Genomic DNA, 18,714 nt, shown 5'->3' with positions numbered 1-18,714 from the left:
GTGTACCTACCCTCATGGAGACAGAAATCCTGTCCTTGTCCAAAACCCCACATTCATAAACCCAACCTAGACTTGCCTTGTGAGCTCCATCCAGACAGGTGCTTCCCTGGCATTTCCACTGGGATATATCAAAAACACAAGGAATTGAACACTCCTTTGCCTGCAATATTCCCCCCACCTCATTCCCTATCACACATACAACTGTTCAGGCCAGAAACCCAGGACCCATCATCCCCAGCCCTTCTACAAGCATTCCACCTTCCTAACCAGGACTAAAAGAGACCTCCAAGGCAGTCTCAAATCTGTTTGCTTCTCTGCATCCTACTGACCCCACGCTAGAGCAAGCCCACATCCTAATCTCACTCGCAGCCCCACCTCAGCTCCCCACATGTACTGGAGGTCCCTTCCAGCCCACTCTGTGCAACAGCCAGTTGTGACACTTTGAAAATGGAAATCTTGGGGCACCTGGGTGCCTCAGTCAGTTAAGCGTCCGACTTCAGCTCAGGACATGGTCTCACGGTTCATGAGTCTGAGCCCCGCGTCCGACTCTGTGCTGACAGCTCAGAGGCCTGGAGCCTGCTTCCATTTCTGTGTCTCCCTTTCTCTCTGTCCCTCCCCACTCACACTCTTGTCTGTCTCTCTCTCTCTCCCTGCTCTCAAGAATAAAAAAACATTAATTTTTTTAATAATAAAAATGGAAATCTTGTAACTCCTGGACTTAAAAATCCTGCAGTGGTTTCCCATGCTTTCAGGACAAAGTCCAGAATCTCTTCAAGTCCAGAATGATTGTATTTTTCTCCTTACTTCTCAGATATCATCCTTGCCTCTTTCACATGCAGTCCCTCATCCCTGCCTCAGGAATGGACATGACCTTCCCCCACCCCCTGCCTTCCCTACCTCACTCAGAAATGCCTCATTCTCAAGGAGTCCTTCCTGTACCTTTGTAACTAAAATGGAATTTTCTGTTATATGTTCACATAGTACCTTGTACTTTTCTCTCATAAAGCTTAGTGCAATTGTAAATATTTATCCTACAATTCTTTGTGTAACAGTTCTTTCTACTCTTAGCGAGAAAAGAGCCAGCTAGGTCCAATTCCATTGCCACGATCCCAGAAACAGTACAGAGACTAGCAAGTAATAGATGCCCAATAAATATTTACTGAATATGCAAATTCATCAAGTACACTCCCTGTTTTTCTTCTTCTATTAGTTACCTACACTGGCTTAGTGATCTCACGATTCTCATAATTTAAGCAACATCCTCAGGATGGCCTCTGCGACTTCTCTGACAGGTCAGGAGCACCTAAATCTAAGAGGAAAGAATAGGATTTGGGGGCTGTACAAATTGGTTGCAAAAGATATGGGTAATTTAATGATACATCTCTAATCCATTTTAATGAACACACATGCCCTCCAATTGACCTGCAGGCAAAATATCCCTTTCAGCTCTTCTTTAGTGACCTGGAACTCAAGAACTTGGTACCAAGAGGCGACTGAAGAACACAACAAATGTATCATTATTCTTTATACTTTACACATAACTCTTAAACATCCTTTGTACCTTCTTAATATTTGATACAAATATTTTTCAAAAGAGCATAACAATAATATGTATGACAGAGATGCGCAAAGGACAATTTTTACACAGCTTCAAAAGCGTTCATTCATTGTCTCTATTCACCTGTTACAAATTGGCTCCTTTTCCTCCCGGGCTGCACAAAGAAAGCCCAAGCATACACCCAGTTAATCATAAAATCACCAACAATTCTTACGTTCAGGAAGTAGGTGGATGATATTGGCACCTTAATCATTTTCATGGACTTTTCAATAGTATGTTAAAGAGAAATATTACTGAGTGCATAATGACAGTTATTTAGGAAGTTACTGGAAAGAGAACTACTGAAAAGTTAATAAAAGTGATTAAAAACAGTGGAAAGATTACTCTTCAATACATTTAATACACCAGGCAGGTTTAACCTAACAATTGTGCTTTTACAGGCAGCTTTATCAGCCATTTTAATTTATCCTACTAAGAAGAAATGTGCATCATGAAACCCAATTAAGTCAGCAGTGATAAAGCGTGAGAGGATTTCTCCACAGTCCCTCTATCAAAATGATTTGTTAAACACGGAGGTCTAAAAGGCATCCTAACATGCTAGTGAAAGACACAGTCAATGTGGCCTCACCCTGTGCATTTTCAATGACAGTGAATGAAACCAGACATAGTGAGCATTAAACTTCGAAGATTTATTGCAAAACTAACCTATAAAATGCTAAGTTGAGCTCAAGGAAGAGCATGTAGTTAATATGCTATTTATCTACAATACACATAGATAGCTCTTATGATCTGCTCCACACACACCTATTGGGCTATCCCACTGCAATGAGGCACAAGACAAATTTGTCCACTTCTCAGATAGCCAAGCTATTAAAATAACCGTCACAAACTGGAACCCTGCCCGTTTCAATCAATTTGGTCTGAAGTGAGGTTCAGTTATGCCCCACGTATTAGCACAGGTCTCTTTTAGAGGCGAGTAGAGACTAGAACATCTCCTGCTTTGACTACACACTAGGCAGAAATAAACTACTGCATTTGAGCCATTACATATTTGGGGTATCACTTGTTACAATAGCCTGCCCTTACAAATGCATCTACTATGAGGAGGGCAATGTTCTCCAGGGGCAAAATCCCTTAAATAAGACACAGTCCTCGTTACAAGTCAGTATTTCTATTAAAAACACCATTTATTGATTTTCCTTGCTAAAAAGCAATACACGTTAATTATAAAAACTTTAGAAATCCAAATAAAATGAAGAAAATTCTAAACATCAATAATGCCAATGCCCAATCGTTCTACAGCCTTCTGTTATATAGCTTTCAGGCTTTTATTTCTCTTTAGACACACAAGATTAACAGATAAGATGGATGAGGTAAACAGATGATGGATAAAAGTACTCATACACATATTATAGAATAAGATACTTTTTTCGCTCGACAATATATCGGGAACAAATCTCTAAGTAATGATACTTTATTTAACCATTCTCCCACTAAAGGAAGGTAGCAAAGGTACAAAATGTAGACAGAGAGGCAGACCACTCTGTGAAAGGGAAATTATATATGCAAGTGCACAGAGCCCTCAAGCGACTCAGCAAACCAATGCCATCGGCGTAGCACAGGGTTCCAGGCAGAAGAAGGAACCAGATAACAACGCTTGGACAAAAGGTGAAAGGCCCTTCTATGCCATTCTAAGGAGTCTGGATTTTATCCTGATGGCAAGTGAAGAGCCTCATACAATGGTGCAGTATGGTCTTTTCCGCATCAGAAAGATCACTCCAGCAACGCCAGAGAGAGTGAATTTAAGAAGGGGAGAATCCATGAGCCAAGTTAAGAGGTTGTTGCAGCAAGAATGGGAATCACTACAGAAGCAATGACGTTGGGGTAGAAGGGACAAATGAGATGTTAAGGAGGCGGAATCAATGGGATCTGGTCACCAGACGGCTATGGAGCAAAAGGAGAGGCCTCCTGTTTGAAGTAACTGAGAAGACACTGATGCTCTCATTCGGTGAGGGGTTACATGAATTCAGAGGGGCACCTATTACTCTGACACAGAATGAGCTGTCAATCAAGAAAGCCACTGGTAGTGATAGTACTGATTATAACAGAAGTGGTAGCAGCTTCATTATTAGCATACAGATATACACACAGACTGGCAGGGGAGATGAGGAGACATCATTTAATGTGCTTCCTATAAAGTGCCTATAGGACATTCAGGTGGATTATCTGGTAAAGAGTTGGATATATGAACCTGGAGCCCGCCCGCCCCCCTCCCCCAAAAATTAGGGTTTGGCCTGGAGATAAGGATTTAGAAACCACAATTTACAAGCAGTGTGGAATCTACTAAAGTAGATGAATTCACCAGGGGTTCAGGGAGGCCAAAGTGAAGGAAAAATGAAACTGGACGTAGCCTGCCGGAGTCCTGCCCTGCCCCGGACGGGCCCTGTGGCACGGCCAAGGCCTCTGCCTGCAGTAATTGAAGAAGTCAAAGTGAATTATTCCTTGTTTGACAACTTGTTTCAGCATCGCTCGCTCTACTCATAAAAGGACTAGGATATATTATTTTCTTGCCCAAACCACAAAAATCATAAGCTGAGAAAGAAAGCCTCTCACCCCCACCCCACATTGACGTGGGAATGCTGTCCCTACCATCACCAGGACGGCTGCCAGCCGTGGTAAACAAGCCCTCACCGCTCTGTGCCAGCCTCATGCGTTCCCACAACACAGATAATTATTAAAACCTAAAACCAGTGCCAGATTTGCATTTTTTAAATAAATAAAAACTCACAACGAAACACTTTGACCCTTCCCTTTTCATTTTATAGAAACAAATGGCTGAACTTTCTTCTCAAAGTTTACAGTTGTGGATTCATCTCTTAATCACCCTTTATAATTTCAAAGACAGGGCTGAAGACACAATGGTATTTGCTTCTTGAAGAGAGGAAGCTCATGAACACAAATAACTTCTATGATTTCAGAGAGCATGACACATGACAACAACACGAAAAGGCAACGGAGGTAGAAAGGCTTAGGGGAGGAAGGAGATACTTTTTCGCGAAGACTCCCTCTCATTAAGCTCTCCTACGGCCCTTTCAGATTGTCTAAACGTTTCACAATCATTTTTCCAGGATTAGACTCCTTGGAACAATGCAAAACATGAGAGGAGAGGAAGAGAAAAGCTCCAGGGTCAGTAGCAGAAGTGGTATGTTGGTTCATTTCTTTTCTTAATAATTTTTTTAACAGTTTTTTTTTTTCACTTTTTGAGAGACAGAGACAGAGTACAAGCAAGGGAGGGGCAGACAGCAAGGAAGACACACAATTTGAAGCAGGCTCCAGGCTCTGAGCTGTCAGCACAGAGCCCGATGCAGGGCTTGAACTCACCAACTGTGAGATCATGACCTGAGCCGAAGTCGGACACTTAACCAACCAAGCCACCCAGGCCCCTGTTGGGTCATTTCTGAACAAGGACTAGATGCACTTTGAATGAACCATGAAGAACATGGTTCTTCCTTCCCACTCTGCATACTAGGGAACTGAGACCCAAGGAGGGAATGTTACTTACACATAGCACACAGGTACTAAACTACAAAGCTGGAAGTGAAAAACAGTGCTCCTGACTCTGAGGCCAGGCACTTTTCAGTTGTGAATAAGCTGAGGACTTCCCTCCCTACCACCCCCATCCTCTAGTGTCTACTCACAAAGATACTGTGGTCTAACTGGTGAGGCAAGACTACACACAGAAAAATTGTTAACTACATCCATTTTTTTGTAACAACAACATAAGGGAAATTTGCGATGGCACCATGCATAAAGCTTGCAGTGGAAAGGTGCTCTGTGTCCAAAGACTACAGTGAGTGTTTCTGACAGGATCATTACTGGGACTGTCATAGAGGCAGTAGGATATGACCTGTCCCTTAAAGGAGACAGAATATCCACAGGCAGAAATGAGGGAAGACACAGGTCCAGGCAGAAGAAATGGCCTATGTAAAAACAGCAGTGGGAAAGTGTGTGGCCTATTCATGGAGCAATTAGACTGGATAAAAACATTTATACAGTAAAACTGAAAAAGATTAGGCTTGGTCTGGAGTAAGGAAGACAGGAAATACCAGCATCTAAAGTAAACTATGGTGGATCCACTGAAAGTTTCTGAGCAAAGAGAGGTCCAATAAAAGGAGTACTTTAGAAATACTCACTGTCCAGAGAGCTTCAGTGGCTCAGTCAGTTAAGCATCTGACTTCAGCTCAGGTCATGATCTTGTGGTTCAGGTGTTTGAGCCCCACATCGAGCTATATGCTGACAGCTCACAGCCTGGAAACTGTTTTGGATTCTGTGTCTCCCTCTCTCTCTACCCCTCCCCTGCTCATGCTCTCTCCCTCTTTCTCTCATAAATAAATGTTAGAAAAAAATTTTAGAAATACTCATCCTCCAATGCAGTGTTTAACAGAAGGCAATCTGGAGCAGTGGACAGAACAGAGGCAAGGAAATGGTGGTGGTGGGGGAGAGAGTATGTAAATTTAATGAATGATTAAAATCAAAGATTCTGATACTCATCCAAAGATGATAAGCCACCTTTCTAGACCATGTTGATAGCATATGAAGAAAAATACAATATTCTTATGGTGACCAAAGGCCAAGTCTACTTTTTTTTTATTTTATTAATGTTTTTATTTATTTTTGAGAGAGGGAAAGAGAGAGAGCAAGTGGGGAAGGGGCAGAGAGAGAGTGAGACACAGAATCCAAAGCAGGCTCCAGGCTCTGAGCTGTCAGCACAGAGCTGGACACGGGGCTTGAACTCACGAGCTGTGAGATCACGACCTGAGCTGAAGTCAGACACTTAACCGAGCCACGCAGGCACCCTTGGCCAAGTTTACTGTTTAATTCTTGTATTGGTTTTTACTAAGCCATTATCTGATGTAATTTAGTTATTGGGTGGCTGCAGATTCAGGAACCTAAATGCTGGGTAAATTAAGAGTTGAACAAATGAACACCTCTGTTTTCTGAGCACTTTCGTTTCTTATTAATGACAGTGTAATAATTAGAGGCACGAACACGGAACAGAAAACAATATAAAAACTGTTCCCCACCACTTCACACCCATTAGGTTGGCTGCTATCAAACCATAAAAAAATAAAACATGTTAGAACATGGAGAAATCAGAACCCTGTGTGGGAAAGGGAAATGGTGTAGCTACTGTGGAAAACGGTACAGTAGTTCCTCAAAAAAAAAAAAAAAAAGAAAGAAAGAAACTTAGACTTACCATAATCCAGCAATTCCACTTCCAGCACACACCCAAAAGAAAGGAAAACCAGGTCTTGAGCAGATATTTGTACATTCATAGAGGCTTTATTCCCAATAGCCAAAAGGTAGAAGCAACTTGAATGTCCACTGACAAATGAATGGATAAACAAAATGTGGTCTATATGTGCAATGGAATATTCAGCCTTAAAAAGCAATGACACTCTGACCCATTAAAACACAGATGAACCTTACCGACGTTATGCCAAATAAAACAAGCCAGTCACAAAAATGCAAAAACTGTAGGATTCCACTCTTATGAGGTACCTAGAATAATCAAATTCACGGAGACAGAAATTGGAATGGTAGCTGGCAGGGGTTGGAGGAGAAGGGAATAGAGAGTTATTATTTAATGGGTATGCAGTTTTGGTTGGGGAAGATAACACGACAAGAGATAGATGGTGGTAATGGTTGCCCAACAATGTCAATACCTAATGCAACTGAACTTAAAAACGGTTAAGGTAGTAAATTCTATGTTACTACAATTTGGTGGGGGGGGGGGGGGGGAGAAACGCTCACCAGAATTAGACTACAGTCCAAAATGCTAGCATTTTTCATAAAATTCCTGCTCCAGTGAAAGAAAAGTTGCTAGTGATCCTTAGAACAGGGGTGAGCAATCTCAGTGGACGGGAAAGAAGACAACGGAAGAAACTGCATCTCAGAGGTGTCCAGGCTGGCAAAGAGCCTGTGAAATTTCAAAGCTGTGGCCCTTCTGTGCTGATGACATGACAAAGAGCACCCCCACTCAGCAGAACATCTCCATCGTGGCAGTCCCCAAAGAGCCTTGACTGCCAGGATCACCTCCCAAGGGCGAAGTCTAATGACAAATTCTATTGGAAGCAAACACAGCCATCCTTCTCCTCAGTAGATAGCTGCCATGAACTGTGCAGAGGTGCGGCCAGGATGCTCCCTGCAGCGGAGGAAAATGCTGCCACTGCATCTGCGGCTTCACTGATAACACATCATGGCCCATGGTGTCTCCAGGGCCAACAGAGACAGTGATGGAAAAGGATCTCATTATTTATCTAAGCCCAAATGGATATGTGCCCTCCCACCTGCAGTCTGTCCAAGAGCTGACGAGATGTCAAAAACAAGGGAGGTGGGGGAGGGGGGGCAGTGAAAAGTAAGTCATCTCTTTTTTATTGCTTCTTAGGGATATAAGCAGCGCCTTTCCATCTTCAGTTACAAGAACTGAACTTCTATTGCTCAGATGGTTAAACACCTGTTGGGGGAGATCAAGGAAGAACATACAATTTCTGAGTACTGAGATTTAGTACCCAAAATGAGTTGGAATGATGTGGGAGTGGGTTGGCTCAAAACACTAACTATTCAAAAATCTCTTCCGTGCTTCTAAGTCTTTACGATGCAGGGCATTTTTACCCAGCTGGAGCTATAGGCCACACAGAATAAATATTATCAAGAAATAATTGAGAAGGAAAAGTTTACGAGATTAAACAGCCTTTTTCTGAAGCCCAAAAGTTGATGCAGAGGTGGGCCCTGGGTGGTGAGAGGAAGCAATGGTGTCCTGGTAGGATATAGCTCTAATTGCTACTTCCTCTGAATATGCAGCTCACCAAATAAGAGACCTAACGGAAAAGGAAAAAACAAAAAGCAAAAGCAAAACAAAAACGCTTCTCTCAAAATTTAACCTTGAACAACGATTGCTACTACCCAACAATCTGGGGTGCTTCCGTCATGTATTCATTTAATTATTTAACAGGTATTTAATCTACACAGAACCACCAAGCAGTATGTGTCTATCAAAGAGGGGAAAAAGATACAAACTCAACTGAGTGGCAGTTATGACCACATGGTTTTAGTCAGCCCCTCAATTTTTTAGCTTTCTTTGCCTCAATGGCAATTCCCAGGCTAGAGACAAACACTTGGGATGATAGTATTACTGCTGTGAGCTTTCCAAATTTAGCAAAGCATACAATGCCTCACGTCTCTTATCACGCCCCCTCCATGTCCTGAGCTCCCAGATGTGCCCACTACCAAGACTCGAGTGCCCTTGTCAAGAATGTCCCCTTGTGCTGGGCTCAGCTCAGCTCACATATTTTGGCAGAGCAAAGAGAAAAGAAACAATTCCCTCCTCCAGGTTGTCTTGGCCCAGCATTACCTCCTAAATCTGGCTACCAGCTCCGGAATCATGCACCACTCTGAGCTGTTTTCTTCCAGCACAGTGGGGCAGATATCCAAAGCCAGAGCCTTGGGCTTTGGGAGAAAAACTTCTGAAATTGAGATACAAGGCAGATTACCATGTGTGCCCTCATGAGATAGACAATGAGCCTATCAGACTCGGAAGGACCATCTACATTCACAGTATTGTGATCTAAGTTCTCCATTTTCTGACATATTTGGACCTGGACAGAGGAAGTCCGAGGTGTCAAGAGAAGGCTAATCATTGTAATGATGAACAGCAGTCCTATACTTCAGTTTCTCACAGACTAGGATCCACTCATAAGCCTCATTGTTTACCTAAAGCCTTCCTTTGCAGTTTCCTCACACAGCAAAGAGATGAAGGGAATATACCTATGGAGTCTGCGGTAAGACCTAGTAGGACGGTCTCCCATGTATCATCCAAGCTGTGGGTAAACTAAATTTCTATTTGTTTGTTTGGTTATTATGAAAAGCAAGATTAAAAATTTTACTAGGTCCTAATGGGGAGAACTCAGGTTAGGACATAGTTTGCAAGGAAACTGCTTTCGATAAGGAAAAATATCCTGGTTCTCTTAAAGACCAAAAAATAGTGTAAATTACCATCTATGTATCTCTCTGTAGGATTCCTTGATGGCAAATCTAAGGTGGGGGAATTTTTTTTCCCCTAAACATTGGATCTATGCCAAACAGAGATGAGTCAACCCATTTCAAGCCTTCGACTTCACCAAAATTTCTTTTATTTTATCTACTTTAACCTGTAAGGATCATTTGGGGACAGAGAGCCAGGAGGCAAGCCTTCAGAAAGAGGCTTTCTTCAAGCACACCATGGCACTAAACAATATGAAAACACAACCTCTCAACTAGCACTTACCTCAAATGAGTAAGAGACTGAAGTCTATATTCTGTAAATTCTCAAATAACTCAACTTCGGATTTAAAAGTACGGCAGAATGTATCACTCATCAGTTGTTCCGTGGTACAAAGTGACTGATATTTGGGGGAGTGGCTAGGTCATATGATCGCTCATAATGTTACTTTAATTTTAACTTAAGTTTTATGATAACCTAAGAGCACAGAGTAACACGTGCATGCACACGTTCAGAGCATTCCTATATGGATGGGAAGCTGTCCACAAAGGTCATTTCTGTTATTTAAGAATATGAACATTCAAAATGAGTCCTCACTTTCTCATGAAAACTTTGACTAAGACACGTTACGCTATTGCTTTTGGCAACAAACTACATGAGTCAAAGGAACCCTAATTTTTTACCTTCTGTTTTCATTATATACTTTTCATTCTTTACTTTCAATGAATGTAATGGTTAATGAACCCTACCACCATTTTTCATCATATACTTTTTGTTTTCATTATCATTCATTTATGTAAGGCTAATCAAATATTCACTAAGACCTATCTGTACAGATATGCTTTTCAAAACATTTAAGCATATCAAAGACAACCAAACCAAAAACCTAAGTATTACTAAGTACTAAGGGCAGATGAGAGTTGAAAGGTCTTTGGACATCTGGCTAATTCATAAATTGTCACTGAAATTTAAAAATACATATTAAAAGAGGTTATGTTTATAATTAAGAAAAAGATAACAAGAAGAAAACAGGCCCTGAAGCAAAGAAGATTCCCGGAACAATGAATAGATTACATCTGACAAGGGCACTAACCTGCCCAATCACGTCTTTTGCTCTCATTTGCTAGAAATACACAGGCCAGTGGAAGGACAGTGCAGTGTGCAGCCCCCTCAGTGCTGTGTAAGCTTCCCAGTCTTACCTAATACATCAAGACCTATGGTACAACTTTCCCTAGACCCCAAGGACTTACAGATCTCCTACAATGAAGGGGAACTACCCCCTAGTGCTTGTAAAATGTCCTACTTCAGATGTTTACATTCTCCTTTTAAGACATTTTTATTCCAAGGAACTGTTTTTCCAAATGACCAATCTTGGGCTCATTTTTTTTATCATAAATATAAATATATATACAGTTTGTCTACTCAACAGAAAAGTGGTTTAGGTATAGATTTTTAACAGTAAGATTTATATAGCTGACAGAGAGCAGTCAAAAACACTCGGGAAATTAAATTTACATGTATATTTATGAAATACAAGCAGTCAAGCTGTATCTGTTCCTACTGTTACTTACTTAATATAGCTTTTATTAAGAATTATCTTCTTCAGTGGTGGCTGGAGAATCCCTGCAGCGTTTGTCATTTTCGTAACACCATAAGGTCAGCTCACTTTATTAAATAGTTATTGAGGATATTAGAAAAAGCAAATGCCATTTATCATAAATATTTTATAAACCTGCTTATGTTATCAATATATTCCAGTATTACAGCATAGACCGAATATCTACATTGGATTATAAGATGATGATGCACAAATCTTGCATGCCCCAATAACATCCATAGATGTTATTCAACATCAGTATTTTGGACATCATTTTCTGCCTAGAATCACTGCAATGCCTTGAAAACTAAAATCGTAGTGCGTCACACGATGATTTGTCTGAATAACAGAAATTTAAATGAACAGCAAATTATTTTGCATTCCAATTAATATAAAACCTAATAATATTTCTTAGCTTGTTCGGTGAGCAAGAGAAAAAGCAAAGACTGGGAAGTGTTTAAGCAACTACAAGAAGTGTATGTAATTTATACAAACTTCAAATGCAAAGCAAACAAGCTATGAGATTCCGTGTTGTCTTCTAAAATACACTAAGCAGTTGTTTCAAAAGACCCATCTTTCAAGAAAAGAACTTGTTATACAGACACTGCTCAGGAGTTTATCTCAGATGGGTTAAAAAAAAAAAAAAGAAGAAAAAAGAAAAAAAAATTCAGGGGAGACTTCTATCAGCTCAACCCTAAAGCTAATCTGTTGCATGTGTGGTTTCTACACTAGTAAGCAACTTGTAGGAAACAACACTGCAGCTGAGCACATGAGAGCTGGAAACTGTTCCCCGGGATATGATATCACAAAATGACTTTGCTATATTCCCTCTCCAGCCGGGCATCATGGCTCAGGCAGCAACACAACCGTCACACCCCCAAGGCAGCTTCATGTGGTTAGATAAGAACCCCCTGCTCCATCACTCTCCCTGAAATCTTCTCACCAGAAGCACACAGAACCAGCTCAACCAGGACAAATCAGCCCCTCTTCTCTCTGTATGTCTTTTTTTTTTTTTTTTCCAGTTGGTGTTCCTTTGCCTGGTAAGTTCTGAATGGCACTGTTAACAGAAACCACCCAACGGGGTGAACTCCCAAGTTTTCACACACTCACACACTTTTAAACCCAATATTCCAGTATGGATTTCCCCAGTTTACATTCTCTAAAATAAAATAGCTCATACTATTTACTTTTATCTCACAATAGTACAGTAACTACCACGTTGATAAAAACGCAAGAGAAACTTTTAGCATAATTCCCGTCAGGCTTTAGCTAAACCTGTTAGTTAAGGTTTCATGCAACAGCCACAACCTCGAAGTACCTGACACTAAAATCACCACACAACAATTACACAAACCTGGAGCTGTAACTTCATGATTTCTTAATCTACTCAATTATACACAGGGAGATTTCCAGTTCATTTTAAAAACCTGCTTTGCTTCGCATGACACAATTTCCTATGTAATTCCTTTGACAAACAAAAGAGGAAAACTACCTTCCTGAAGGTCTTCCCCCTTAGAAGCACAAAAACAGAACGGTATTTCTCCAGACAACATGAATATTCCATTTCTAAACATCCTCGGGATGCTTGGAAGAACTTTATCCCTGAAGTCTGACGTTTATTTCTAGTCAAAACACAAAACACCATTGCTAATCCAGTAACACACCCCCAATCCTAGGCATCACTGCCAACTACGATCCCTTTTATATCAATTTCCACCATGTATAGTAAATGATTCACAACTCGTGATTTGGGGTAAATGCAAAATCCTTTCTGAATTACATAGAATAAAGCACGTGAAAATTGGACAATGGTGTGGCTTAAAAGGTTTTGTTTCAGATTCTAGAGCAGAGTAACATATACTGCAGTACAATGGTGTTGAGCTTTTGTGTTCCCTAATAAGACAGCTCCCAGCAGAGCGTTTCCCATGTTTTACAGTGACATCTATCAGCCAGACCCGGGGAATCCCAACGTCACTCAGCTTTCTTCAGCACCACTGTCTGAGAACAGCTTCTGTCCACAGAGTGGTGCAATCTTAGCAGGTCTGGCGCACAAAGTGCATTGTTAAAATAGGGAAATGGTGGATGAGCAAGGCTCTTTCCTGTCATTAAAACCAAATTGTTAGGTATTAATTAACTGCAAGATATAAGCACCACAAATGCCAACCAGAAATTTAAGTAATTGGCTATCATCAGATACAAATTTAAGAGAACTGACTTAGTTTGCATCGCAGGCAGACTGAGCCTGGCATGGTGCTGACTTTTGTAAAAATTCAATTAACCCAACCATCTATTAGGCAGATACATAAAGACACAGGGAAAAAGCTACTGTGCATGTTAGAATCTGCGATGTGTAATCATGTTAATTTATGGTTTGAGAAGATACCCTGCTACGCTTTAGTGATTGTATGGTAATCAGAAAATTATACAGATATTTCCAACCTAGAAATTATTTTGTGAATGGCATAAACGCAACACTACCTCAGAAATGTAATCAGATTATCGGCTAATTTCTCAGACCTGATCATATGAAGGAGACCGGAAAACAATACTTTCCAACGGGAAAATGGGGGAAAAAGGTCTGGGAAATCGATTGCTAAACTTAGCTTCCCAAATTCTTCTTCAGGGCCTACACGTGAAGCTCCTTAACTACGCTCATCTGTTCTGATTCACTGAGGTGCCAAAACACACTGCAAACCAAAATATTGTAAAAACGAAAATTCTTGAGAGGACGTCACCAAAAATACCCCCCCCACACACACACACACAACTTTATATTTCTCACAAACACCTATTCCCAAGGTACAGACTGCACCTATCTGTTGGACATGGAGTTGGCCAAAAACTCTGCCCCATTTCTAGAGACATGTCGGCGCAGTGTCCTTTCCTTGCGAGGGCTCCCACAGACACAAACCCCTGACCATCTGCACACTCAAGACTCCAAATGAAGGAAAGGCGTGAAAATCCTGTCGGACTCACCCTTCCTCCTTCAAAGGAAAAGCCCCCACACGGCGGCCCATACCTCACCAGCACCTCCTAACCAAGTTCAACGACGCACTCGCAAGAAAGCAGCCGGCCCATTTCCACGCTACTCGGGAACGAAACCCCAAGGGATTAAAAAGTTTCAGGCGGCCCCCACCGAGGACCAAACTTGGACTCTCACCAATGGCAAAGCCTAGAATCCAGGTAACTGGAGAAGGCGCTGCCTGTGGAATCCAACCCGCGAAACCTTCTCTGAGAATCACTTAGGAGTCCGCAATCCCGAAACTCAACTCCCGAGCCCGCGCGTGCTGGGCAGCCGTCGGGCCCGCGACCTCCCCGCCCGGCCGGAGCGCGCCCCGAGGGGCGAGGAACTTACCGCACCGCTTGCACAGCACCCGGCTGACCTCCTTCTTGAGGTTCCGGCCCGTCTCGAGAGGGGGGAAAGAGGCTCGGAAGGCGGCCGGCGCGCGGCTGCTGCTGTTGGCATCGGGCTCCATGAAGAAGATGTACCTGCTGTCCTCCTTGAGCCTCCCGCAGGAGGGGAAAGCGGGGTGGCCCCAGGCCCCCAGGCGCACGGTGAGCAATGAGTCCTTCTTCAAGCCCCCGGCTTTCACCGCCCACACCTGGTGCACCTTCACCAGATAGGGCGCCTCCTCGTCTCCGGGCTCGCCCGCGCCGGGCGCCGGGGCGCTGGGCCAGGAGGGCACGGTCCCGTTGGCGGTGGGCAGCGGGTCCGGGGCGGGCGGCCCCAGCGCTCCCGGGCCGGCGGCTGGCGGCTCGCGCTCGCCTCCCCACGCCCCTGCCTCGCCCGCCGCCGCCTTCCTGTCGAGTGCCCCCTGCTGCCGCCGCGGCGGGTGCACCTTTCCCTCGATCACCACCGCGGCGCGCTGAGCCAGCTCCTGCACCGAGCCCACGCTGGGCGGGGACGAGTAGCACACTGAGGCCCCCGCGGGAGCCGCCTCGTCGCCGGCGGCCGCCCCCGGCCCCAGGGCCGCGGTCCACAGCAGCAGCAGCGGCAGCAGCGGCGGCGGCGAGCGGGCGGCAGAGCCGGGGCGCGGGGCCCGGGGGCCGGCACTCCCGGAGCGGCGCGGGGAGCGTCGCCATCTCATGGTGTGAGGTGCGTGCGGGCTCCTGGCTGTCGGTTCGGACTCTGCCTCGCTCTCTCGCGCTGCCTCCCTTTTCCTCTCCTCCTGCCCCCCCCCCACACCACTCCTCCTCCCCCCTACCCTCCTCCTTTTATTTATTTATTGGGGGGGGGGTGTAGGAGAGTTGTTTATGGGAGGAGGAGGAAGAGGAGGAGGGAGAGAGAGGTGGGTGGAACCACAGAAAGGCGAAGAGGTATAAGGGCAAAAAAAAAAAAAAAAAAAAAAGCAAAATAGAAAAGGAAAGAAAAAAAAGCCGCTGCCACCGCCTCGGTTGCTGGGAGTGACAGGTCCTCCCGGCGCCGCCGCCGCGCCCGAGCCCTGCTGTCGGGGCTGCTGTCACAGGAGGAGGACGTGCAGGTGGAGGAGCTGCTCAGCGGGTAACAGTCCTTTGTGTGAAGTGATGCTGCGGCGGCTGCTGAGGCTGCGAGCGAGCGGCTGGGCGAGAGCGCGAGGCAGAGAGCCCTGGAGGCGGAGTTGCGTGCCTGGAAATCGCTGGGTGGCCACGGCGGCGGCGGCGGCAGCGCCCTGCGCCTCGCCAGCCTGTTTACCTGTGGTGCGAACTCGGCCCGCACTTCCCTTCCCCATGCTGATTCCGGAGCCCGGCCCGCGAGTTTGTCCTCCGCGGTCTCGCCTGCCCTGCGCGCCTCCTCCCTCGCGGGCGCCCCGATTGCTGCAATGAGAGGCCGGGCGGCAAAGAGGCTGCAGTCCGAGTGGGCTGCGGAGATTTACTGGGGAGCGAGAGGTGACGCTTCAGTAATCGGGGACCTGTTAGCCGGCGCAGGACGCCCGACCGCGGTGGGAAGGGGGGGGGGGGAGCATGGCGGGCGGGCAAGGAAGAGGGGGACACGGGAGATGCGGGTCCTCATGTCAGAAAAGTTTTGGGTGAACTATATACTTAAGAGTCAAAAGGGAGCAACATGTTCACCGGAGACCAGCAGCAATTAAAGCAACTTTATATCACGCTCGCTGTCCTGCCACCGAGCACACCCACAGTGAGCATTTCAGGTATGAGGCCTCTGTCCCTGGATCCTTGAGTGACACTTGAGTCTTGATTACCCTTGCCTTTTCGTCGGGCGAAATCCTTGGTTCCCCATGATCTTATGACCTGTGTGATCCTGCTGATAGGAGCCAGGTTTGAATAAAATAGTTGCTCAATAAGGCCATTTTGTATAAAGTTTATGGCTCCTCGTCAACTAGTCCGTTTTGTTACATGATTAAAATGAAATGAAAGATGCTTCTGTGAGTGCTGAAACAGAAATTTCAAACATCTGTAGGTTACATATTCCATCTGAATACCACCCTCCCCAACTTGACCCTACTCCCACCCCCTCCCCCACTCTGCCCCCTATCCTGTCCCGCCAAACTTGAGCTATTTTTAAAACAAGAATCCATCCCCCGGGGCTGTTCTTTTCAAACACCCACCACTTTACAGAAAGAGAACACATTTTCAGCATTTTAAAGAAAATATTTCCTCTTCTGCCTTTTTAAGGTGAAAAATATAGTCAATGACCTGGTAAAGCTGAGTTGAAGTTGTTATCCAATGGCCAATAAATCCACATGGTGAGAATCTAAGATTTTAAAAGAACTCTTCGTAATATCCTTTACTGTAGGATTCTACAAATTGCTTCTAGCAGCTTATCAAATGTGTGCCGCTTAAGTTATAGATATTTTGTATAAAAATGATAGATTATAGGCCACAAATAATTCCCCCCCCCCTTGGCATGATATAGTTGGCTAGAAAAGTTTGTCACTCCCTCAAAGTCCAGCTTAGAAGGACAGCGTTCCGATGCTCATTGTGTGTTTCAACTATGGGGATTCCTATCATGCCCTGATGGTGTGCTTCAAGAGAAGATCCCCATGTAGCAACATAATAGTGCAGGTCTGGCCTCCAGTACATGTTCTCTTTAGCGCTGGTATTCCCACCGATTTATTGAAAGAAAGTGATCAGACATCCAGTCCCCTACCTGGCATCTTCACTTTGCTTTGACCTGACCTCACACACTGCTGGCTCTCGGTGGCGTTTTGGGAGTTGGAACTTGAGCCTAGCACGCTTTCTCTCATCCTCTCCACCTTCCACACCTTGTACCAGTTATCTACTGGGGTATGACCAACGACTCCAAAATCTGTTGGCCTAAAACAATATATATTTAGCTCAGGACTCTGCAGATTGCTACTTTGGAATCAGGCAGAGGGATCCTTCTGTTCTCAGCTGGGCTCCCTGAAGGCTTGGCTGAGGGCTGATTAGTCTCAGATGGCCTCAGTTGAGACAGCTCATCTCTTGAAGAATGTGGTCTCTTTCCTTCAACAGGCTTAGCCTGGGTTTGTTCGTGGCAGCTGGACATGTTCCAAGAGAGTGGCCATTAGCATACAAGCAAGGCCTCTTGAGGACTCCGCTCAGAACTGACCTCTGGTCACTGCCACCCTAAAAGCCAGTTCAAATCCCAGGAGTGGAGGGGTAAATTCTCTTAACGTGAGGGGCTGAAAACTTCCATCGCCAAGGGGCAAAGAGAGACTGAAAGGAAAAGAATCGTCATTTTTGCAAACAATCCTCCATAGACAATAAGCTTCCTTTAAGGCCCACCTGTCCTCTGAAGCCTTTCTTAAATACTACATACTCAGGGTGACTGCTCCCCCTGCATTCATTCTCAGTCTGTCCCAGGCCTCCTCATTTGATCACCTTCCTTTATTGAGCCCACATGTTTCAGTTTTACTCCCATGTCACCAACTAGATTGCAAGCTTGTTAAAAAACAGCCATGTTTTCCCTATTCCCCTATTTTAACCCGGTTTTGGGCACGTATTAAGTAAGCACTCGATAAATGTCAGCTGATTAATCACGGACTGGTGGTAATGTGATTACCACACATTACCCCATACTACCCCAGCGCTGTCACAGGGAGTTGGAACTCCAGGCAATAAAAACAACAATAAAAATTTAAAGCACTGACTTAGAGTCATTAAATTGAACAGATCCCCCCTCTTAGTACTTTACAAAGCATTTTATGTGTGATTAAAAATAAGCTGCTTATGTTTGGAGTTTTGTTTTAAATGCCTTTTTTAAATGCATTTTTTAAAAAGCCTTTACCTTACTCCCACATTTTCTTCTACTCCTCTCTCAGCTAAGTGGTGTTAAGGGGTAACTCTTGTGGATATTTTTTTGTGTAACAGTAGGCCTTCTTGGAACAGTTCAGTGATAATAATTATTTGCTTATGTATTTCATTTCAATTTTGGTATCCAAGTCCTCATTTTTGAGGGCACCCATACACTGAAGGGACATTACCCTTTTTTTGCCCTTATTTTAAAATGAAAGGAAAAAGGCATTTCTACTATGATTAACATAAGCTTGAAAAAAAGTACGAATAGGGGCACCTGGGTGGCTCAGTGGGTTAATCATC

The 18,714-nt window shown here is 44.2% G+C and overlaps 1 protein-coding gene across 2 annotated transcripts in view; it reads right to left on the bottom strand.

The window, feature by feature from the left end:
• The window catches only part of NRG1 (neuregulin 1), a 1,114,285-nt gene extending 1,099,001 nt beyond the window's left edge, over positions 1-15,284 (bottom strand). For both annotated transcript variants that reach the window (XM_047857141.1, XM_047857147.1), the window contains exon 1: positions 14,552-15,284. In XM_047857141.1, the coding sequence (XP_047713097.1) occupies positions 14,552-15,284 (733 nt within the window). The remainder of the gene's footprint in view (positions 1-14,551) is intronic.
• Between the last annotated feature and the right edge of the window lie 3,430 nt (positions 15,285-18,714).

Source organism: Prionailurus viverrinus, chromosome B1 (assembly GCF_022837055.1).
Source record: "Prionailurus viverrinus isolate Anna chromosome B1, UM_Priviv_1.0, whole genome shotgun sequence".
NCBI lineage: Eukaryota > Metazoa > Chordata > Mammalia > Carnivora > Felidae > Prionailurus > Prionailurus viverrinus.
The sequence above is the reverse complement of the archived record's forward strand: the minus strand, read 5'-3'. Positions and strand labels throughout refer to the sequence as shown.